The sequence below is a fragment of the Nothobranchius furzeri genome, chromosome 1, assembly GCF_043380555.1.
Source record: "Nothobranchius furzeri strain GRZ-AD chromosome 1, NfurGRZ-RIMD1, whole genome shotgun sequence".
In the NCBI taxonomy this organism is placed as follows: domain Eukaryota; kingdom Metazoa; phylum Chordata; class Actinopteri; order Cyprinodontiformes; family Nothobranchiidae; genus Nothobranchius; species Nothobranchius furzeri.
In genome coordinates this window covers 48,153,150-48,178,152 of record NC_091741.1, presented here as the reverse complement: position 1 = coordinate 48,178,152, position 25,003 = coordinate 48,153,150, and the positions used below count along the sequence as shown (strand labels likewise).

At 42.1% G+C, this 25,003-nt stretch overlaps 1 protein-coding gene across 12 annotated transcripts in view; it reads right to left on the bottom strand.

Moving 5' to 3' along the window:
- Positions 1-7,172, bottom strand: part of LOC107385030 (ELKS/Rab6-interacting/CAST family member 1) — a 125,287-nt gene extending 118,115 nt beyond the window's left edge. For all 12 annotated transcript variants that reach the window (XR_008563015.2, XR_008563016.2, XR_008563017.2 and 9 more), the window contains exons 1-3: positions 6,523-7,172; positions 4,655-4,732; positions 4,241-4,396 (exon numbers count right to left, since the gene is read on the bottom strand). Coding sequence is in view for 8 of the 12 variants with exons in the window: in XM_054739676.2 (XP_054595651.2) it covers positions 4,241-4,396; positions 4,655-4,732; positions 6,523-7,014 (726 nt within the window). In the remaining 4 variants the exon portion in view is untranslated. The remainder of the gene's footprint in view (positions 1-4,240; positions 4,397-4,654; positions 4,733-6,522) is intronic.
- Between the last annotated feature and the right edge of the window lie 17,831 nt (positions 7,173-25,003).

Below are 25,003 nucleotides of genomic sequence, written 5' to 3'. Positions count from 1 at the left end.
AAAAGGCTTGAACTACTTCAGTTGTGTGTAATGAATCTAACATATATGAAAGTCTAATGTTTATCAGTACATTACAGACAATAATGAACTTTATCACAATATGCTAATTTTTTGAGAAGGACCTGTATGTTACAAAGCCGCCAATATTTCTTAACAACTGGGAATCATTTAATTCATTTTCAACAATATTTTGATGGATATTTCCAGGGATTAATGGTAAAAACTACACATTGTCTCTTTAGCAGTCCATGTTAGAGCTCCGGAGGCAGCCAGCACGACTACAGCCTCGCACGGAAGCCAGACAGCCGCGCGGGTCTGCTGCCCTGGAGGTCCATCTTAGCTTCCGGGGTTAGCTCAGTTAGCTAGTAGCTGTTCAGTTGCTTCATTTGACAAATGTGGCAGTGATGGGAACCGCCCATTTTGCTTCATTTAGAGAAATGAGAGGAATGGGTGGTGCTATGTCCACAATTACATTATATGTCTATGGCAGTGGCCTGACCACCACTGCTGACCCGCTAACTGGAGGGCGTAGCGGTTAAGGGTCGACAACCAATGATGGTTGGGCACCGCCTGAGGAAAATGGTTCCAGGCCAAAGGTCAGATGTATTAAGAAGCGTGACTGTGTGGTATCTTACATGCAACAGGGAGGAAGAAAGAAAGTAATGTCAAATGGAAACTGTGATATTGCATCAAAGCAACTTGTCAATGTTACAATCGTTAAAAAACACAAAGATATTTTGAATGAAAGGTTAAAATCTGGCATCTGTGGGTAAGAAGCAAACTAGCAGGAGGAAGGAAATTATGGGGGGGGGTAGAAATAGTCTTTTCTTCAGAATTCCTGACATTCCTTTCAACTTTTCCTTTTTTTCCCCATAGCATCTCCTTTTTGCACAAAACATCATTCTTACCTACTGTGATCAAGGAGGTGGAACAAATTGGACCAACACACACACACACACACACACACACACACACACACACACACACACACACACACACACACACACACACACACACACACACACACACACACACACACACACACACACACACACACACACACACACACACACACACACACACACACCTGAAAACAACACTAGGCAGGACAATAAACAAGACAAATGAGACGCTGATTAGACCGGACACCTGCATGCCGATGAATGGATTTGACGTTGGCTCCACGGGCCCAGATGGAGGGTCGGGAAGGTGGAGGGGTTTGGGGGAGTGCATCGAGCAAAGAAGAGATGGAGAGGGTTGTGAATATTTGTAGAAGCTGTGATAAGAGAATGTTACAGGATGTGAGTGGGCAGGCACAGAGGAACAAAAGGAAGGACTCAGCAGTAAAGCAGAAGAGACTTTAGATGCAGCACGAATCTGAACACTAAAGCAAAAACCTCTAGATTTTCACCAGCTTCCTAATCTAAGATCACACATTTAATTTGTTTCTGTTGCCATCGTAGTCAAGAACAAACGCACAAGTAATTTTCAATAAATGGTCTTTTCTACTGCATTTTAAAATGACACTATAACAGTCAGCATTGCAGCGTTAGGGATTGGCTACACGCTAAATTAAATGATCAGTAAGATGTGATATTCCATGTAAATATGAATTATCAATCTGATATTTGACTTAATATTACCTTAGGTTATTTGACTAATCAGGGAACACACACTTCATCTTAACTCAGACAAAGTCAAGGATATAGGTTAGAAAAATAGAATTTAATTCGTTTTTATAACCCAAATCCTTGACTAATACTAATCTGGTGTAATTTAAGATCTGAAATGAATCATTACAGGAAAAATACTTATTTTAACCCACAATGCAAAGTATAGGACACATTAATAAAGCACTTTGGATTTAAACATATTATTCTTTCAACAAAATATGAATTTTTAACATTTTAAAGTCATTTATGTCAGGGGAGATGGACTTTATTCAGAGAGTAAACGATAAGGAGTCCTGCATCTTGCAGCCTCGAGGACTCATGACGCACGCAGGATGTTAAGAATATTGGCTCACGTTCCTTTCTTCAGATGGCACCACGGCGTCAGATTGACCTGTAAGTTGAAAGTTCACTTCTGGTCATTTTGATTTAATACTTGGCCTTTTGGTACGCTACAGCATGAAAACAAAACTTTAAATTCCTGCAGTTGCTCACATTTTTAAGCAGCTATTGTTTTTATCTTATCTTCAGCATTTTACTTCCAAACTGGTAAATCAAACCAAAACTGGTCTTAATGGTGTTTTAGTATCAGTAGATTTTTACTCAAGTCAGTATTGTGCTTTTATCGGATTTTACTGCCTTAAAACCTGTTAAAATCCCACATTAGTAACAAAAGCTGAAACATTCACTAGCCACTTTATTAGGTACACATTGCTTGTACCAGTTTGGACCTCTATTACCTCCAGAACTGGTTTAATTTTTCACAGTATTTCAAATGGTTTGGCTCCATACCGACATGCCGGTGTCCCACAGATGCAGATTAGTCAGCTGCATGTTTGTGAGGTGAACCTCCCGTTCCATCACATCCCAAAAGTTCTTAAATGTTTGGAAGATGGCGAAAAAAAAAACACAGAGTGCAGATGGAATAGGGAGAGAGAAATACAGAAGTTGGCAAATGAGAGAAGAAGATAATGAGTCAAGGATGAGGGAGGAGGTGAAAGTGAGGAGGAGGGATGAGAATTCCTCAACGGGGGAGTGAGCTGGCTGCTTCCTGAGATGATGGCAGAGATGGAGAGGACGTAAAGAGGGAGAACAGAAAACTGAATGCGGTGACAGAAATAGATGAGAAAGTTTGTGACTAAGATTGAAAAACAAAACAGGAAACGAGAAGCCAGAGCTGAATGGAAAACGGTACTGGGGATCTTTCTGCAGCATCAGAAGACGCTCTCACACGTCACAACACGTCCACTTGTTCTCCGGTAGAACCCACACCCAGGGAGGAGCGAGTCTTGGTTACTGCACATCAAATCTAACAACTTTGGTTCGTTGGTTTCACAAACTAAAGCCGTTTTACGGAATTCTCTTTGAATTAGAAGGTTTCTGAAATAAAAGCAAGACTTGAGCCAAACCCTGCACCAGTTTGGTCCCAGCAGAGAGAAATCCAGACGCCACGCCAGTGCGAGTGACTACACGTGTGCGTGTCGTCTCTTGTATAATATTTCAGCCTGCTGCCAGACGAGGAGAGCCTCTGTCTCACCCAGATGGCTGCAGCACCAACAGACAGCTGGGAGTCCCTCGACCAGGCAGCCAGCTTCATCTGTGTGTCCTGGCTTTTAGCCGTCAGACTAATTCACCGACACATGCCGTGAAATTAAGAGTGTACACCCCCCACCCCCGGGCCTGAAAACTCACACACAGAGAATCCCGTCCCAGGTAGACGTGATTAAAAGGGAAAAACAGAGGTTTGGTTGAAGGTTAGTTTGTACTTTGGACTTGTTAGTGCAGAAAAAATGGTTCAAGCATTCAATCAATTCCAATGGTTTTCCTTAAAGTGACAGTGTGTATTTTTCCCGGCGATAGGGGGCAGCAGATACCTGAATCGTTGCAAGCAAGCAGCATTTTTGAGTAAGACCTTACCAAGGGATGCCCATTAGGGTCAAAAAGCCCTGGGGAGTGCCAACTTTAGCTAAATAACAAGCACATCAGATTCCCTTTCATCACTGACAAAAAGTAAAGAGGTGAATGTGTAAAACAATGTTTAAGAATGACGGTTTCGTAACCGTTTGTTTTGAATCAGTGAATGCATTTTATCCTCACGGGCTCCCGTAGAAGGAAACCTGGCATCTAATAGGGCTTCGCTCTGAGGCTTAGACCCACTCCCATGTATTTTAGACCCAATTTTTATGGTTATTAGGGGTGTAACGGTACGCTAAAATCGTATTCGGTTCGGTTCAGTGTTTTAAAGAGTTCGGTTCGATAATTCTTTGGTATGTTTTTATTATATTTATTTATTTAATAACATGTAAAGCGGCTCCTATAGTGAGCAGAGCCAGGTGTCATTACAGGCTGCTGATCTAACACGATGTCTTTAAAACTGGTCATCATTTAATTCAATTTCAACAACATTTTGATGGATATTTCCAGAAATTAATGGTTAAAAACTACACACTGCACCTTGACGTTTCCTGGTGGTTTCCATGGCACAAATGTCCATGTCTGCAAGGATTTGGGTGATGCAATTCATATGGAGCGCTAATAAATAAATAAATAGGACAGAATACTTTTCCTACCTGTGTTTCTTCCTGCACCACCTTGTATTGCTCCTTCCAGACGGCCATCCTTGTGGCTTCATCCTTCCTCAGCGCTCTCTCCTTCTTCAGCTCTGGACTCCAGAACGTTTTAATAGAGTTCATAGAGGAGCTCAGCTTGGACTCTTTGGCCTCCAGCTACAAGAAAACAACATCAAACATTGGCACTTTATTTGACTAAACACTTATTTTGTTCATTCTTCTCACTACTCATTCATAAACTGGCCTTTTTCTATCTTACAGTTATCATCTCTGCGTTTGGAAATCTTTTAATTTGAAGGAAAAGAAATCAAAAAATCCAGAAGCACTTGTAAGTAAACAAATAAAAGAATTATATGTGATTATATAGTAATAATAAGTTCATTAGACAGTGTGGGAGTGGAAAAGCGTCCTTACTTCTCTGCGCATTAGCTCGTTCTCTCTGAGCACTTCTCTCAACTGAGTCTGCAGGTCTGACATCGCACCGTCTCTCACCTAGTAACACACACACACACACACACACACACACACACACACACACACACACACACACACACACACACACACACACACACACACACACACACACACACAATAAAGAACCATTAAAAACAGACCATGACACTTGCTGATCAATCACCTGATTCTCTTTCATAAAGTCAGATGAAAGTTTTGATCCAGAGTTCAAAAGAGTCGATCACAGTTAGAAGGTGGAGAGCTTTGCTGGTTTAGTAGCAGAGGCTGGTTTGGAAGTCAATCACCAACCTGCTGTTAAAAAGTACGGCCGCTTTTAATCGCTCCTACAATTAAACCAAGTCGGTGAACAGAAATAATTCATGATCTACGGATGAAGAAAACGAGGAGTTACTGAGTAACATCATTCAATATTTATGAGAAAATGTTCCCGTATCAATTATTGAACCCATCCTGACATGAGCAGAGGATTAAAGAATTAAAAATATCCTGGGTTAATTTTTTATAAACCAACAGATTCTGCTTTGGCTTCAGGTCAAGAACCACATCTGTGTGTGTGTGTGTGTGTGTGTGTGTGTGTGTGTGTGTGTGTGTGTGTGTGTGTGTGTGTGTGTGTGTGTGTGTGTGTGTGTGTGTGTGTGTGTGTGTGTGTGTGTGTGGTAAGAAAAGAAGGACAAGCATCTGCATCCTCACCACAAACCAGAGCAGGATGCTGGGAGACAGAGAGGCGGAGACATAGTAAGACAGAGAGGACACATAGTGAGACAGAGAGGAGACATAGTGAGACAGAGAGGAGACATTGTGAGACAGAGAGGAGACATAGTGAGACAGAGAGGAGACATTGTGAGACAGAGAGGAGACATTGTGAGACAGAGAGGAGACATTGTGAGACAGAGAGGAGACATTGTGAGACAGAGGAGACATAGTGAGACAGAGAGGAGACATTGTGAGACAGAGAGGAGACATTGTGAGACAGAGAGGAGACATTGTGAGACAGAGAGGAGACATTGTGAGACAGAGAGGAGACATTGTGAGACAGAGGAGACATTGTGAGACAGAGAGGAGACATTGTGAGACAGAGAGGAGACATTGTGAGACAGAGAGGAGACATTGTGAGACAGAGGAGACATTGTGAGACAGAGGAGACATTGTGAGACAGAGAGGAGACATTGTGAGACAGAGGAGACATTGTGAGACAGAGAGGAGACATTGTGAGACAGAGGAGACATTGTGAGACAGAGAGGAGACATTGTGAGACAGAGAGGAGACACGGTAAGAGAGGGGGAGACAGTGAAACAGAGGAGGAGAAATTGTGAGACAGAGGACAAGACATAGTGAGACAGAGGGGACGATGTGGAGAGGACTGTTTTGTTTGCAGGGTAATCTGATGTGGATGGAAGAGGAGAGCTGCATCTTGAGAAAATCAGAGGATGATTCACAGAGCAGAGGAGACCTAAAGGACCAACAATGCCCACACGGTTCTGTTTTATAGCAGGAGCTTTGCTACAGAGGACAACCTTAGCCACTAAAGAGTTGGCTAAATTCAGTTCAAGCATCTTACATCCTGAGCAGGCCTCAGAGTTTATCCGCACGACTAAAAATGTTTTTCTTTTATATTTAATGAGATTCTTATTAATTATCTAAGGAGAGGACATAATGAACGTTGTAAAGTATTTACAAGCATCACAACTGACTTTATCTGGGTTTGGTTTTATTCTCTTTTATTTCCTTCATTGGCCACACGTGCAGCAGAGTTCCTGACCTTTAGTTCACAAACTCATAAAAAAACTAAAAACACTGCTGAGCCTCACCTGTCTCATGGAGTGAGGCACCGTAGCTGCTTGTTGAGGTTGTGTTTGCATCTCTCCACCAAAAGCTATTGCATCACTGGGCATGATGGCTCCACCACCCCCCACCCCTCCCACAATGTTTATATTAGGACTGCTGCCCATGACGGCAGCCCTGACCCCATAGGGGACCCTGGCTCCAGCTCTGCCCAGGGTCATGGTGCCTTTGGGTGCACTGGAATTCAGCCCGCTGCCCATGATCTGGTGGTCTTCAGCTGTGTCAGTGAAATACATGGGGCCACCTGTGGCATAGGCAGCATTCAGAGACTGGATGTTCTCCATGGATAGAGTTTTACCAGAGCCGGTGAGTCCACCGGTGGAGCTGCTGCTGTCGTTTCTCCGGTGCCCTAAGCGAGGGGAGCGAGGGAGCCGGGGCGATCGGCCAGGACTCCCCGACCCGTTACCGTTGGACCCAACAACATCCAGCTTTGAGACGGAACGGGAACTACCATACATGGTGGCAGAGAGAGAGCTGAGATCTGTCAAAAAATGTCCCACGGAAGCTGAGAAGTTAAACGAGAACAATCAAATTCATTCAGTCTTCTGCTCTTTTTTTTTTGTTTGTTTGTTTTTTAATTGGAGTTTGTCACGATGTTGACAAAGCTGTGGTCACGGCGTTTCCAACACACGCGGTAATCCATAGGCTCGGTTCTGAAGGAGCAATCAGCAGAGTATCGTGTGGACAAAGGCAGTGAGATGATGCACAAAACCTGGGATGATGGGATCGCCTAAAGAGAGGGAGAGACACAAAGACCACTGATTAGTGAACATCGGTGCACTTATGGTGCAAAATTACACACTTCTAACCAGGCTCAATTCTTTCAAAGAAATAGCTTGTTGTTCCGCAGTTTTTCAATACCAAAGCTAATTACTCAACATAAAAATTATAACATAAGAAATTAGCCACTGTAGCTTATAAAAGATGCCTATGGCAGCTCGGAAAGATGAGGAAAAAAAGAAATCTGAAACAAAACAGCCAGACTTGGTTCAGCACTTTGCTGCCCTTAGAGAGGTTCACCTCAAAAGGTTAAATCTAATTCATATGCATGGCTTTACATATTCTTCTGATAAGTGCCTCTGAATTCTCTGGTGGACGCTCTAATCTCCCAGCGCTCCTGAACTGTCTGCCCTCTTTGCACGGTTCACTGGGTTTGAGCGTGTTCACGTCAACATCGCCACAGCACTTCCAGAGTGCAACTCAGAGATTTGGGGCGGATATGATAAAAATGAGTCATGACTCAGCCTTCGACGTTTCCTAGGAGACAGTGACGTTGTCCTTGGGTCAGTGGTCACATGAGCAGTTAGACACACAAAGTGGTCATTTGATCCAGGCTCTCCCTTTAACAGGAGCAAACTGAGCAGCTGTTGGTGCACAAATAAGACACTTCATTAATGTGGATTAGATATTTATTATAATCACTCTAAGGATAAAATATACATTTTTTCTGGTGTTTAGAAGTAAATCATCAACTCTCAGCTCAGCGTCAGGAGCAGCAACATGGCTTCTGTTTTTACTCTGTTGTCACACTTTAATGTTTCAGGTCAGACAAAGTTAACCTGAACAAATACCACATGTTGTTTTCATTTATTATGGAAAAAGCTGTAAAACCCAACCTGCTGCTGTGTAAAACCTCCCAACTGACTCCACCACTGTGGAGTAGCAAAGTCGCTCACATTGTTCAGAGGAATTCTGTCACAATTTCTCTACAAAAGTGGATGCATTTTCTCCATTAACAGTCTGTTTAAGGTCAAAGGTCATGTATTCTCTTTGGTTCCATCATTTGCAGCAAGAGGTCCAGGACCTGAAGCAGCAAAGCAGCCCCAGACCATCACACTACACCACCGTGCTTGACTGTTTGTTCCTTCTCTGAAACAACGCTGACTCCAGATGTGTTCAACCTAACTCAGTTCAGACAAAGCTCTTGAAATTTCTCCCACATTTTCAGGTTTTAACTGTTGGACTATTCTGATAAATAAATTTAGTTTCTAGATGCAGCTCACTGGGCAAGGAAGTGATATAAACCACACACACACACAAATACACTGGGACATGTAAACAGGGACCATCTGTTCCATCTCCCTTCAGGCCAAAAACACACACCTGGAGAGAAACAGGCCATGACCTCCTGCTTCACACACATGCACGCGCACGCACAAGATCATCAGTTTATCACATGCCTACACAAACAGAATCTTCTTCATATTTTCAATGGCCTGAGGACCTGATAGAAAACACATAACACCACCTGTGTTGTGTGAACAACGTCATCAATGATGATGACTTTTATCTGTCAGGTTTAATTTTTTCCTATGCTGACTGGGCCTGAGGGCGATCAGCATTTCTACCTGATCCCTACAGCAAATGACGCAGTTAGCATCATGAGGTCCAACATATGACCATTCAAGACGCTGTCCTAGAAAGCAGCTGTTACACTGAAGGTTCACTAACATTCACTGCAAACCAAAGCTTTCATCCTACGTTCAAATCTGTCCATATTGAAAAGCCATTCTGAGCATATCTAATAAAAGCTAATGGTTAGTTTGTAAACCCACCAGAAATGTCCGTTCTCTTTAAACTATTGGAATGTTTGAGTTGAGTTAAGCTGACTTCACAAAATAGTCCAATTACAAATTTTAAACTTTAAAATACATTCAGGATAAAATCATAGCAAGTAGGGATGGACGATGTAGAAAAACGCACATCAATAAAAAAAAGTATTCATTTTGATCAAGATCAAAACATTTTTATAAATATAAAATAAAAATGTGGAAAATAATCTAAGTGCATCCCTGGACACTTGATGTTGTTACTTTATGATAAAACAAGTTGGTTGTGTCACTAGACTAGATTCTCTGTTTTGTGTCTTTCGTCAAAAACGGGTTGGTGAGCTACTGTAACCTTTTTTATTTCCTCCACCTCCCCTTGCTGCTGCCTGTTTCCATTTGAGAGGGTAGGGCTTGGTGACAGAGAGTACCTGGGTCTGTGTTTTTGATTGGCTGGGAGTAAGTATTAACTCTAGTATTAAGCTACTCGGTGGTATAGAAAAGAAAAAAAGAAAGGAAACTTTAAAAAAAAATTTGTATTGATCCTTTTTTTTCGATCACGCCATACGTCTATCGGTCAGTATGTATTGTTACTGAATTATTGTCCAGCCCTAATAGCAAGGTTAAAGAAAACTGTCACATGTGAGAGGAAATAATGCAGAGTTCACCCTTTCAACATGCATTGGTGTGAAATAGTAGGTCGATATCTATATCCGATATTCAAATCACTGTTATAGCCGGTAAACAATATCGATATTACATTAATTTGAGTAAGAATGTAAGAAAATAACAATACACTGAAATATTGCACTATTTTGTGTTCAGACATTGAATCTAGGTATAAAAGCAGTGTATAGATTTTCTATTGAGGATTAACATGCAAATATTTACTTTGTTTCTTTTGTGTGTTGCAATTCAAAGTCTGACTGCTCACTGGCAGAAGTTCTTACCACCTTCACTATGACGGAACAACAAGATCTTGTGACAACACTGGATGTGTTTCAGAAGCGTCTGACCGAAGTTTTTCCATTAAGTTAAGTATAAAAAAATGCAAATGTCTGTCTGGTGTAGCTGTGGCTACACTGTAACTCATCACCACCAGCGTGTGAATGTGTGTGTGCATGGGTGAATGACTGATTGTGTTGTAAAGAGCCTTGGGGGGTTGGAGATCCCTAGAAGAGGCTTCATCAAATGCAGGCCATTTACCATTTAATGGCCCAATGACAGCATAGTGTTGCAGAAAAATACAGATCAACATGAAACGTTTGTCTACTTTTGTAACTGATAAAAATGTTTGTACAATTTTTAGTTGAACACCCAGATGACATCATGATCCCTACTTTCCTTCTTCTGACTCCCACTTGCCATCCCAATGTCTCCTCTTCCCATCACTTGCCTCTCCCTTTCACCATCAGCATTCCTGAAGGTGTTAAGCATGTTCTATTTATGTGACAAGTAGACGTCCGTCCATCTGCCCCACCACACAATGTGCCACAGAAACACTCACTACTAGGGATGGGTACCTTTGACATTTGAATCGATCCGGTACTAATTCCCGGTACCTACGAGTCGATACCGGTACTTAACGGTACCAATTTTCGATACTTTTGAGTGTTTATTATTTTAATTCTCTTTTATAATTAAATATATATTTTTCTCAATATATATATATAACCATATTTGATAAATATCACGATAAATAACATACAAGTTTGTATTTTAACATCGTCCTTGTAGTTTTATAAGTTGATAATTAAACTGAAGCAAACATCTTTACTGTGAACTAAATTTACTGTGTATCTTCATTCCTTTTGCCGTCCTTTTTCTTTTGATTTTTCTTACTGGGAAGTTAGAATTTCCGAGGAGAAAGCGAACGCACCATTAGCTGGAAACAACGGTGGCAATGGAAGCTAACATATCAAGCTAACGTTATCTTTAACAGTTTATTTAGCTGCTGGAGCAGATTAAAACGATGATGCCTCAAACTTAGATCGTTGTCGCTGGTTTTACCTTCATCCATTCACCCGTCGCATTTAGTAAAGTAAAGCCAAACTTTAGAGCGCGTTCATGTTCTTCTAGTCGGAAATTCGGAGTTCCGAGGAGAAAGCGAACGCACCATTAGCGAAACGGAAGCTAACAAATCAAGGTAACGTTATCTTAAACATTTTATTTACCTACTGGAGCAGATTAAGATGAGGATGTCTCACTTAGATCGTTGTCTGTCGCTAGTTTCATCACCCAGTTACCCATCACATTTAGTGAAGTGGACCCAAGCTTTAGCGTGCGTTCTTTCTACCATGCTTGCTCTGTTTACAACGGGCTCGCAGGGACCGGCAACATAACGCTCTTGCGCATGCGCAACTGTCTTGGCAGTACCGAAACGAGGCACCGTTTGAAATGACGTGAATCGGTGTTCGGTCGGTACTATGGAATTCGGTCGGTACCTTAAAAAGTACCGAATTCGGTACTCATCCCTACTCACTACTCCGCCTATACTTAGCTCGCTGGTATTCGGGCAAATTTGTCAAAGTTAGTGTTTTGCTCAAAGTGGAGATTGGCACTCAGAGAGTCACATCGGATCAGTGTTGAGTCTCTCTGTCCCACTGGCCTCATGTGACTTGATGTGGCTGGAGAGGACTCGCTGGTGCTGTCTGAAGGTAACCGTCACACCGAGAGACTCTGGATGTAATCTGACGATTTACGGAGATTAACTGCTGCTCTTGTTTTTTGAACTTTCTCTGTGCCTTTTTAACTTCAAATGTCTGAAAAGCTTAATCTTCATTGTCTAAAGGGCAAAACAAGGAAACAAATCACGTTGGTTTACGACTAGTAGACAAAAGCAAGCCGCAGCAGAGGCGCATACATTAAGCTTCTCAGATGGACGTTTACAGAGATAAGAAAGGAGAAAAGACGATAAACGTCTCCCACTGAGGGTGGTCAATCAGGGAAGTTAATTCAGCGCTGGGGTGGGTAGTTCCTTGTCTGTCATTCAGCCCTGTGGTGTGTTTTCTTGTAAAAACACACGTTTATAAGAAGTTTTTCAAAGTAGTAAAAAGATTAATGAAAATATTTTTAAGCTGCTGTTTATTAAAGGTTCCAAGTCATGCTATTTCAAACCTTTGAGAGCAAAAGGTAAGCACAGTATATGATAAAATATTACCAATGGCACTACTGAAATGTCATTTATCTTAAATACGAGTTATTTTAGTCTACCTGAATTAAACCTGGAAAAAAAAATAACGCTGTGTTTCAGTGAAACTCCGCCCACGCCCTCGTCTACAAAACGTGCCTACAACAGCGTCTATGGTAGTCCAGTGGTTAAGGCATCCCGCCCAGCGCACTAACCACTGGACTACCAAGTCTGCTATGACACCAGTCACCTAAGCCACATATCATGTGCTGGCCAGAGAACACAGGTGTCAGACCAGAGACTAGCTTCCGGAAGAAGAGCAGGGCCTGGTGATGAAACTAGTTTCCATTGTCGCTTTACGAGATTTTCAGAGTAAAACTCTAAATTAGCAGCTGAAAAAGGAAAATGCTAGCCTGACAAGCCATCCTATATATAAATATATAGTCTGGCCTAGGGATGGGCAACATATCATTATTTTTAAAATATCGATATAATTTCAAACATGAAACAAGCTGACTCACTATCGTTTATCGATATAAATTTACAACCAGTGTATTTCTAGAGTTAGCAGGCCTAGCTATTGCTATCCGCTAGCTTGCTCTGTCTCTATAAGCAGTCATTACAAGTATTCTAACGTGTCTGTTTGATCGGGAAACCCCTGGGTAAAAGTTATGTTCTAATCTTTGCATTTGGCTTTGTGGTTTATATTTATTTGGAGACGTTCGTTCATGTTTTAGTGAACCTTTTCATTGTGGTTGCTGACAGAAATTGGTTTATCCTGCTTGTGTGGAGAGATAGACCAAACCCCTCCCCTGGGTAATCAGGAAACCGGTACAGAGAGCTGCTGATTAATCTGCTGATGAAGGGAGTTAACTTGAAAATATTTTACAGGATGAAAAATATCAAAATATATATTGTATATCAGAAGTCTGCTAAAAGATAGAGATATAGGTTTGGTCCTTGTTGGCCAGCCCTAGTCTGGCCACAAGCCGTCATTAGCCCACCAAACCAATAGAGCGCAGTGATTGGACGAATGTCAGTCAACGAGACAGTCCGCCATTACATTGTGGAAGAACTACATGATAAAACACACAAAAAATAAAAAATAAAAAACAATACATAGATTTTCTAAATAAACGTGCTGTGATTGGTCAGCCACAATCTTGGCCAGGCTTACAGAGGCAAAGTCTAGATTCTAGACTAGGAAAATGCAGCCAAAAACAGGTTTGGGTTTTTTTCATGACATGGTAAAATGCTCCAAAAGGTGGTTTTTCCACGACATGGCACCTAAACATCTACTTCAGCTTCCAAAAAGTTAAATTAAACCATAAGTGGTTTTAATGATGTTTTAGTATCATTTTCGGGCTGTAGAGTTTTACTGCTACACCCTCAAGTCTCTCATTTTCCCAAAAAAAGAGCATCATGTTTACAAAAACTAATTCCAGATGTATTTTTATGTTAGTAGTGTACACAAATCTGATTTTACTGCCTTAAAATTGGCAGAAACTGTACCAGTTTGAACCCCCTTTTGTTCTTTCCTTCTGGTAGTTTTAGGCTTGCATTATAAAACCTCAGCCGTAAACATGGACTCATGTTACTGATGACACTGCTGTCCAGCAGGAACTCTGCAGCAGTCAAGCAACCAAATAGTAATACGTACAACCAACCGTAGGCTCAGATGGGTGTAAGCGTAAAGAGTAATTCGGACTCATGAATCAACTCTAAAGTTTGTCACATGATAGGAAAGCCAAACATTCACAAAAGTTGGATAATCAGCAGAGGAAGCTGCAAATCCTCTCAACTGAAAAAGCATAGGGCATACCCATAATCAGGGTTTACATACTAAAGCTTGTTTTTGTTTATATGTTCGCAAAGGCCAGAACAGGAACTTTTCTCACCGTGTAGGCAAGGAGTAGGAAGGGGATTCTGTTCTGCAGTGTGACTAATTACATAATATCTTAGTCAGAAATATAAACTGACAGTTTATGGCTGGCAACAAATATGTATGGGTATAATTAATAACACTGTTCATCATCCTATTTAATAACATTGTGAAAAAAAGTAAATAGCACAAAATCATATCTGCATGGACTTTTAAAAGGACACATTTTCCATGCTACACTTTTTAACAGAATTTTAATAAAGATCTTTAAAATTCTGCAAAGCTCCAAAAGCAGAAGATCCACCAGAGGAAGTTTTACTCGCTCCCACATAATTAATTCACACCACACCAACAATAACCACCAGAAGTGGAAAGATGTCCTCTTGATGTTCCTTCTGGTGAAATCTGGGTAAAAAGAAACAGCAGGAATGTCTTCATTTCCCCATCTGAATAAGAACTTCAATAAAGGTTTTGCTCCGGCTTGCCTACAAATGCGTAAGCGGTAAATAACGTACAAGATGCCATTTCCCCACCACCTTACCAGCAAGGAGTGTGTAAGGCAGCTGACCACGGGAGAATTGCAAGACATGCAGTTTACACAATAAAAAACAAGGATAAAGATGGCAGCGTGTATCTACTACAGAGGTTATGTTATTGCTGGCATATTTAAATTTTTAGGAAATCTGCATTTATTTTGAAATTTGCTGGATGCTCTACATTGCTCCTATGTCTGGTTTCCTGTCTGGCCCAATCTGAACCCAGTTTGACATGTTCTGGAAGTGCAGCGCGTAAAAAATATACAAGCATGCAAATTTTGCCGAACACAGCGACACAACGCTTCGGGGATACGTTCGATACGTGCTGCTGTGCCCCTGGAGGAAACAAACCCATCGACTACAACAGCCGCTATAGGGAGCCTAAGTCACGCCCACCTACTTCCGCACCATGGGTCCCTGGAAGAACGAAAAAATGAATGCAAGTCAATGGGGCTAAAAACACTATTTTCTAATTCCGCTTGTTTTGTGCCATGGATTTCACTTATGATGTCCATGAATTTTAAAGACACATTTTGATACCAAGAACGCACTTGTTTTTGAATGGGGGAAACACTATTTTAGGTTTTGTGTGAAATTAAGTCCAGAAGTACAAATGCGCTTCACGAAAGTGACGCCATCGAACCAGACATGGAGAAAACTGAGGAAAAAGGGCTGTACGTTCAGCAAACTTCCCAAAGGAGGAAAGAACCACCATAAATCTGGTCTTATGGTAAGTAGCAGGTACTTTGGGGAGAGGAGATTATTTGGTGATTATATTTGCAACGTACCGATTTCTAGTTTGTAGTCATGCTAATTACAAACTTTTACAAGCTAATAAATCTCAAAGTACATGACTGGCGTGGTCGAAACACCCATCATTGTAGGGCTGCAAAAAACGATTATTTGGATAATCGATTAATCGGACAGGGTCTCGACACGATTAATCGATTAATCGGATTACATGGGGAAATTTTTAAAAACTGCTAGGGAAACGTTATTTCTCTCCTTCCTTCACTTTATTTAACACAACATTATTAGAAAACAGTTCAATAGCAGAAAAACAACATGCCATCACCTAAATTGTCTTATAAGGTGTATAGACAGAGACCCTAAGCTACATCTATCTGTGACCTAAAATGCTTGGTCCAAGTTAAACAGCTTAAGGGCAATTCTCATCGGTTTTGTTTGATCTCATCTGTTGACATTTATTTTAAATGTAATTAAACATAGGCTGTGAATTAATCAAAATTGATCACCATTTCCAAAAATGACTGAAAAAATACCAAATAAAACAAAAGTAAATGAATGCCATCCTCCTTGCGATGATGCCCTGGGCAACTGCCATAAAGTAACATCAAGAAATGCTGCTGATCATTCCAATGATCCCAAATAGACTCACATTAGGCCACATGAAAGCAACTGAACCCAAAAATATATTAACCAGTATATAACTGCACTCTCACACAACACGCCTGCAGCAACAGTTAGGACTCCTCCCTCCCTTTTAAAAGTGTTTTTGCTTCTGGGGACATTGTGGTTGTAAAACCACATGCTAGTAGTCTGGCCCCGGTGTGATCAACCAGTTTCTGCGGGAATGTGACGGCGGAACCAGGGCCAGATTAACACTTTGTTGTACCCTGGGCAACAATATTCAAGGGCTCCATCATCACGACCCAAGGATCAGCATAATTAAAGTTAAAGTCCCATTAGTTGTCACACACACTGATGTGTGTGCGAAATTTGTTCTCCGCATTTGACCCATCCCCTGGGGGAGCGGTGAGCTGCAGACACAGCCGCGCTCGGGAACCATTTGGTGGTTTAACCCCCCAATCCAACCCCTTAATGCTGAGTGTCAAGCAGGGAGGCATTGGGTCCCATTTTTTCAAAGTCTTTGGTATGACCCGACCAGGAATCGAACCCTGATCTCCCAGTCTCAGGGCGGACACTCTACCACTAGGCCACTGAGGTGGTCACATACAGAATATTTTACTGTAATATGCAGTAAATATACTCAATACTTGAATGCCTGACAACACGTAACCCGCCCAGAGTAACCTTTGACCCACCTCGTGTGGACTGACCAATGAGGAGAGGGTCTTAACTTGAGGCCCTCTCTTCATTGGTCAGTCTGCATGAGACTGACTCTCAACTGACGTTCAAAGTCATTGGCAGCGAAGCGTCTCTGTGCAGCGCAAAAGCCCGGGTGGACAGTTTGTTTAATGTAGGGCGACCATATTTCCATTTCCAAACAAGAGGACAGGGAATCTGTGCCTATGACATCACACTATGGCAACGCCACACAAACCACGTTGGGACCCATTTTTTGTAAGAACTAAATTAATATCAGATTCTGCCAATAAAAGGGCTCTAAAACAATTCATATGTAAATATTTTGCATATTTAATGCAAAATCTCATTTTTATGCTTTAGTGCTGCAACAAGGTTTTATTAATAAGAAACTACCTTTTGTTTTACTACAGCATCGGTAAGCTTCCTGTGCACAGATTATTAAGGATGCTTGTTTCAGCTGTGAGATTAGACGATAGGATCAATGAAAAAATAAGTTGTCACACACTCCATGGAAACTTTCAGAGAATCCACAAATAGTGGCTTTCAAATGGTTTTGTTACTTTTTGCAAGTTTAGAAAAGAAGCAGATGAGACAGCATGTCTGATAATTTAGTTTTTCATCTGATAATATTAGAACATGTCAGTAATGTCTGAGGGGATTTTACTAACACTCCTGGAGAGGGTATGGATTACACAGAGGCTTCTGGGGAGCCCAGTTATGGAGGGGGGGGGGGGGGGGGGGCATTTTGCCTTGGCCCCCAAAATGTCTTGAAACGGCCCTGGGTGTGTGACTGAGTTTTGAAGGTGATCTGAATTGTATCAGATGTATAAATATGACGTGTATAACTTATTGTTTTTACTGGTAAAAACGTGTAGTGGTAATAAATCTACCTACATTTTACTGTGTTTTCTTGTTTTTATTTAACTATTTTCCTGTCCTGTCTGTCTCTCATCTTCCTGCATCTCCTCATAATTCTCCAGAAAATCTGTTGCCTGGATTCTTACCTTTTCACCTCATCAGTTACTTTTGAGCAGATCAAAGAGATCTCCTGACCGCAAAGCGCAGAGCGCGTTTTCGATGCTGCGTGAGGTGACATCACCACAGCACAGGTGATGAGCTCCGCAGTAGCGCGCTTCAGGCACAAATAAGACAGAAAATAGAGAACATGTGCAGACAAGAACGATCGTGTGCTAATTATAGTTTTTTGGTTGCGCCACTTTGAGAATGGACCGTGCGCTGGAAGCAGCTGCCTGGATCGCTGTGCAACAATGCGGAACCGGTTCGCAGCAGCGCAAGTCTGCAGGCTCTCCCTTGCGCTGATCTGCCGGTACCGGCTCTCCCTCGCGCTGATCTGCGGCTCTCCCTCGCTCTGATCTGCCGGCTCTCCCTCCCGCTGATCTGCGGCTCTCCCTCGCGCTGATCTGACTTGCTCTGGTCTGTGCGCAACGGCGGGCGGGAAGGGGGGGGGGGGGGGCGCTTTTGGAAGAGTTGTGCGACACAACGAATCGATGACGCAATTCGTTGCCAACGCTTTTAGTAATCGATTTTCATCGAATTTATCGATTCGTTGTTGCAGCCCTACATCATTGCTTTTCATTTAAACTGCAATACAACATATGTGCGATCCAGGGCGTAAGGAAATAGCATTTTTAGCCTCATTGACTTGAATTCATGTTTTCGTTCTTCTGGGGACCCATGGTCCGGAAGTAGATTTAGGCTCCCTTTTAAGCCTGATTTATACTTCCCCATCTGCGTCAGTGCCGAGACATGCAACACCATTTTGCATCGGTGCAAGGGCTTTCCGACGTGTTCAGCGACGCTGACGGGGACGTGCCCAACTTTTTAAACTATCCGTTGAAAGTCACGGAGACTGCAAGCTTGTGACTGATCAGGATGTCAGGTCCTTTAAATTCATCAACAGCATTGCCAGGGCCACCTCAAACAGTAAAAAATATATTTAGCGGCAGACACGGAACAGATTGAAGAACCCGCGACTGCAGGAGTACAAAGGTATGAAGCAAGCTTTTTTTTCGTAGACCGAAATGACGGGAAACGTGAGAATAGAAGTGCTGATCGAAGGAAGAGGTGGTGGAGAATGAGCGACAAATTTGTTCATGTTAAAAAGTCTCTGAAATACATTAAAACAATGTAAATTCAATAATAAAGACACTTTCTTGATCCAGATATGTGACTCAATGCATGTGTGCGACTCCATGCTCGAGCTGTCGGAGAAGTATAAACTAGACTTAAAGATATTGGCCAGAGGCAAAATTCCTTTGAACGGCATGTGTAAAGAAGCATTAAAACCTCAGATGAAAAAGGTTTTTGGATTTTCACGGCTGGAATTTAAAGAAAATCTGATGTTTTTTTTACCGGCGCGGGAAAAACAGAAACTAACTTCCAGTCTAAGCCCTGGGCAGCTGGTGACGTTTCACATGGAACTTCTTCAGAGAGCATCTTCTTAACTAGGGGCAGCAGTAGCTCAACAGGTTGAGCAGGTTGTCCAGTAATCGGAAGGTTGCAGGTTCCATCCCGGCTCCGGACAGAGAATTCTGCTGTTGTGTCCTTGGGCAAGACACTTAATCCACCTTGCCTGCTGGTGGTGGTTGGAGGGACCGGTGGCGCCTGTGCGCGGCAGCCTCGCCTCTGTCAGCGCGCCCCAGGGCAGCTGTGGCTACATCGTAGCTCATCCCCACCAGTGTGTGAATGTGTGTGTGTGAATGGATGAATGATACACTGTAGTGTAAAGCGCTTTGGAGTCCTTGCTCTGAGAGGCGCTATAAAAGTGCGGGTCATTTATCATTATTTATCATGGACCTAGGAAAAAGCGGAATGAGAACCAAATACGGAGAGGGTGGTGACGAAGGAAACGCAAAAAAAATCAAATACCGATATCGGCCCAAAAAATATCATCCTGGTGCATCCCTATGCTAAAGTCATAACTGCTGTGAAACATTTTGGACTACAGCTGTTCTCAGACAGAAGGAGCCTGTGGCAGCTCTCAGACTAGCCGTTAGCTCATCAGTCTGACTAAACAGAGGCTGATCAGGAAGCTACACCGTGCCAAAGCGGACGGGGTGTATGCTTCTATGTGTATGCGAACATCAACGCCATGACACAAGAGAAGCTGTGGTTCTACAACATTTTGGGAAATTAAAAACATGAACTTTTACTCTGCTCTGTTGTGTTCTTTGTAATTTTGGCATTTTCACAAGAAGTTTGCAACATCTATTAAATTAGCCGGAGTTTGTTTTCCTGTCTATTTTCCAAAGCAAAACTCATCTTGTGCAGCTCTACAAATTTAGGCCGGTTTCTCATTATGTCACAATGTATTTGGGCTGACTGGGATTAACTTTGCACAGCTGTGAAGTGAAGAGCATGAGATACTGCCGTTTGGCTTTAAGCATCAGTGACTAGGCACGATTCCAGGCCTGTCCCTGTGCGTGGACACAACACTGATGGCGAATCATGGTGACAGTTTAATGCTGAATAAGGCACTTTTTAAACTTAATTTCAATGCTCTTGGATGATAACTGTTTTATTCTGGAGAAGGTTGTCCAACGGCAGCATCAAGTCAGGATTTTGCTCTTGTTAAAGTTGATAAAGTGGTCAGATTATAGGTGAACAGGTAAAATATTAGTGTTTGGCTGAAGATGTCTGGGTCAGATAGATTACAGCTTTGCACCTCCGTCTAATTCAGCGATAAAACAAAAGCACAACACTGATTTAACAGAGATAACATCACCCTCAGCCCAGCGTGTGCTGCAGGAAATTAATCCACAACAAACTGTGTCCATGAATCAACACACCTGTGCACAACATTGTGCATGTAAACCTGATCTACTGTTCTTCTTAAATCTAAACGTAGAAGTGAGATTTAATAATTAACACAAAGGTGAGATGGTGCAGAACAATTCTGAGAGAAAGTGAGAGCAGATCTCCCCTGGCTCCTCCTGTGAGGAGGAGTTGATACAATTTGCCAGGGTAAACAAAAGTAAAGTGAGAGCACAAGGCTATCCAGACTCACCTGGAATGCTTCTTTTTAGGAATTTTATTAAAGCGTAGTTAAGAAATATGTCTTCTTGATACAGGATGGTTCTGAAATGTAGTTTTTTATAAGAAATTTTGACCTTTTTTAACTTCTCTTGGGTGTTTGGGTCATTTTTAGAGAACACTACACTAAATGATAACTGTCACCAGAAGGTGTCCGGTGTTTACAATAAGTCCAGTGGAAGGAAGCAGACTGGATGTTGGAGGGGCGGCGCCATGAAATGTAGCTGTGGGTGGAACCAGTGGGAAATCACCAGCACCTATCCCTCATCAACACAATCATTCCAGATCCCCTCAAGTCAGTGACTTTAGGGATCCTGATGGGATCCGTTAATGATGTTATGGTATGAGATGAAACCTCACAAAGACGGGTGCTAGATGTTGCATGAACCGGATCGCATATGGAGCTTTGAGAGATGTCAGGAGCTTTATCTGCTGCCTGAAGATAATCGCATTTAAAGGTCCAGAGACAAGACGTGGTGTTTTTCCAAGGAAAGCCTGTGGCTGTGCAGTCAGAGGAGCTGCTTTACCTTCTCCAATAAACCTCGCAGCTGACCAGAAAATCTGCTGCGCCTCAAAGGAAAAGCGACCATCAAATTTTAATTCTGTTTATGCCGACGTTCCTGGTGCTCGTCCGGCGTGCCTGCTGCGCCTCGGCGCACACACGGAGGAAAACATACATGTGGACACTGAAGTTCCAGTACTCACTGCGGCTGCGGTGTGACCCCTCGGTTGTGAAAGAAGCTCTCTGTAAAACAGGGGGAGGAAAATCTCCTTCAGTTATTCTGCTGCTGTCGGAGCTCGAAGTCACGCAGCGTCACGTAGCGGACTCTGGGACAAAGTTAACGGGCAGTGTTGGGCTGTCACCTTCTGTCTCGCTGTCTCCTGTCTGTCTCTCCCTGTTTTCCGTCTTGGCCCGCTCTTCCACTGGAGACTTCCCCGCTGCTCTTCTGCTCGGGCACTCCCGTGACGTAGAAAACGGTGGAGCGCGCGCCTACCACACGTACCTCTTTGTAGGGCAAGCCGTTGTATCATATAATTGGTAGAACTGTGTCTTAATATATATAGTTATAATGATACCAGTGATACAAGTGGTATCACTATAACTATATATTTGTTTGAGATGCAGATGTACATCTCCTTTAAGCCCCATGAGATGTCTAAGCTGCAGCTGTTACACACCTGCTTAGACTCGATCAAAACCTGGATGGCTGGGAGCTTTCTTCAGCTGAATGAAGATAAGACTGAGAACCTCATCTGTGCCCCAGACAAGCTGGTTCCCAAAGTCAGAGACTCTCTTGCTCTTGGTTTATACGCCAAACCTTCCGTCAGGAATCTTGGCGTGACCTTTGACCCAGCTCTCTCCCTGGATTCTCATTTCAGTTCTCTTGTTCGCTCTTCCTTCTTCCATCTCAGGAACATTGCTAAGCTGAGTCCCATTCTGTCCCGCTCTGAACTTGAGACAATTATCCACACCTTCATCTCCTCACGCTTAGACTACTGTAACTCTCTTTTCACGTGTCTGAGCAGAACCTCCCTGAACCGTCTACAGGTGGTTCAGAATGCCTGTGCTCGGCTTCTGACCAAGTCCTCCAAACACACCCACATCACCCCGCTTCTCCAGCTTCACTGGCTGCCAGTCAACTTCAGGGTTCATTTCAAGATCCTGGTTCTGGTCTATAGGGCCTTACATGGACAAGCACCATCTTACATTGGTGATCTTCTTAGTCCCTACACCCCCAGCAGGTCCCTGAGATCCAGTGATCAAAGCCTACTGGTTGTGCAGCACCAGGCTAAAGACCAAAGGTGACAGATCATTTGTTGCTGTGGCCCCCAGACTCTGGAACTCTCTCCCTCTGAGCCTGAAATCAGTGGACTCAGTGGTCTCCTTCAAAAAGCAGCTGAAGACTCACTTGTTCAAGCTGGCTTTTGTATGACCTTCTTCACCACTCTTTATTCTGCTCTCCCCACCTATTCCACCTTCCTCAGGATCCACTGATTTCCCTCTTTCCTATTCACTCTCTCTCTTTAACATTTTTTCTTTTAAATCACAATTGCTTATTCTTGCTCATTTTACATATATTTTTAAACATTTTTGAAATGCTTTTTTATATTTTTACAATTTTTATATTTTTTGTTTTTGTTTTTGTGAAGCGCCTCGTGATTTTTATCTTGAGAGGCGCTATAGAAATGATATTTTTCTTTCTTTCTTTCTATATGATACAACGGCTTGGTACATGGTGGCGCAGTTGTTAGCATTGTTGCCTCGCAGTACGAAGGTTGCAGGTTCGAAACTCAGCTGCGGCCTTTCTGCGCGGAGTTGCGTGTTCTCCCCATGCATGCGTGGGTTTCTTCCGGGTACTCTGGTTTACCCTCACAGATCACAACATGCCCTATAGGTTATAAATTGTAAGTGGCTTTGGATAAAAGCGTCTGCCAAATAAATAACACACACACACACACACACACACACACACACACACACACATATATATATATATATATATATATATATATATATATATATATATATTACACACACACACAGTGGGATGCAACAATTTGGGAAGCCTTGTTAATCTTCATGATTTTCCTGTATAAATCATTGGTTGTTACAATAAAAAATTTCATCACAATATAAATACACACAGTGATATTTGAGGAGTTAAATGATGTTTATAGGATTTACAGGAAGTGTGCAATAAATGTTTAAACAAAATTAGGCAGGTGCATGAATTTGGGCACTGTTATTTTTTTAGTTCCAAAACCTTTAGAACTATTTACTGAAATTCAAAATTGGTTTGGTAAGCTCAGTAACCCTTGACCTCCATACACAGGTGAATCCAATTATGAGAGTATTTAAGATGGGCAATTGTAAGTTACCCTCCTTTTGGAGGGAAGTCACAATATAAATGCTGGAAGATTATTGGGACATTTTATTCATTGTCTCTTTTTCAACTTTGAAATATCCAAAATATGTGGTTTTCAGATTGTCTGAAAAATATAAAATATGCAAAAAGCTCCTGATTAAATCTTGTTGTTTTTCCTTCATTGTTAAAACTCACCGCACCACTTATTCCTATAGAGTAGAAGTTAGCGATTCATGCTATCTAATCAGAGATAAGAGTCCTTAAACAGCTGACTTTCGACAGTTTGGACTCACAAGTAACTAAATCAATGAGATGCCTACTTCCATCTAATCTCTGCAGTCATCATCTATGTTCCTAGAGACTGTTTTCCTGCAGCAGACCAATATTTCTGCCATGGAAAGGCTTTCTAATGTTGCATAAATAACACAAGAGACAGTGTATAAAAAGGGAACACAGCCTGGTTCCACATTGATGGATATTAATTGTGACATGATGCCCAAAGAATAATACCAATGGCATTAAAGTTCACCTTCAATCTCTGTTGAATTTTTTTTTACTCGTTTTCACTTGCTTAGAAATTGGATTTCTCTGAATACTGAATTTGACAACCTATTGCCTGACATAATGTATGTTTGTATAAAAATAAAATAAAACAGTCTTTCTTGACCTCACTTAAAATAAATAGTATTCATAAAAAATAAAACACACAGAGCCAGCAGTGTACAACAAACCTTAATATCTTCATCTTTAGCCAGTGGCGTGTCTAGATCTATTAAAATGGGGTGGCCCAGGTGAGGCACAACTTTGTGCACGGGTGGCACCAGTGGTTATGCTTTTTTGTTTTACCCTCAAGCCTTTTGTAGACAATGAAAAGCCTTTTTAAAGGTAAATTAGTGTGGTGGCACCTTGGGTGGCCAATCAGATTCCAAGGGTGGCATGTGCCACCCCAGGCCACTCCCTGGACACGCCCCTGTCTTTAGCTGATACAAACTCAAAATAGTGACTATATTTCCAGTTAGAAAACGCACCTCTCTCTCCTCCCGCCATTGTTGATCACGCTGTAGAATAAGGGGTTGGCAACCTTTTCCCATCAAAGAGCCATTACCCATTTCCCACAGTAAAGAAAACACGGAGCCGCAGCGGCGTTGTGGGCGGGGCCTACCCTCAGAGAGCAGAGAGCTGCTTTAACTGATCACAACAGGTGACAGCAACCAATACCAGTCGTTCATGTACCTTTAAGTTACCTTTCAACAGAAAATAATAAATAAAACAGTTTGTATAAAATTGACCCAGAACTTGTCGCCCGTCTAGTACTTAGATATTTTTCATCCTGTTAGCGGTTTTAGTGTTGAGCAGGTGATGA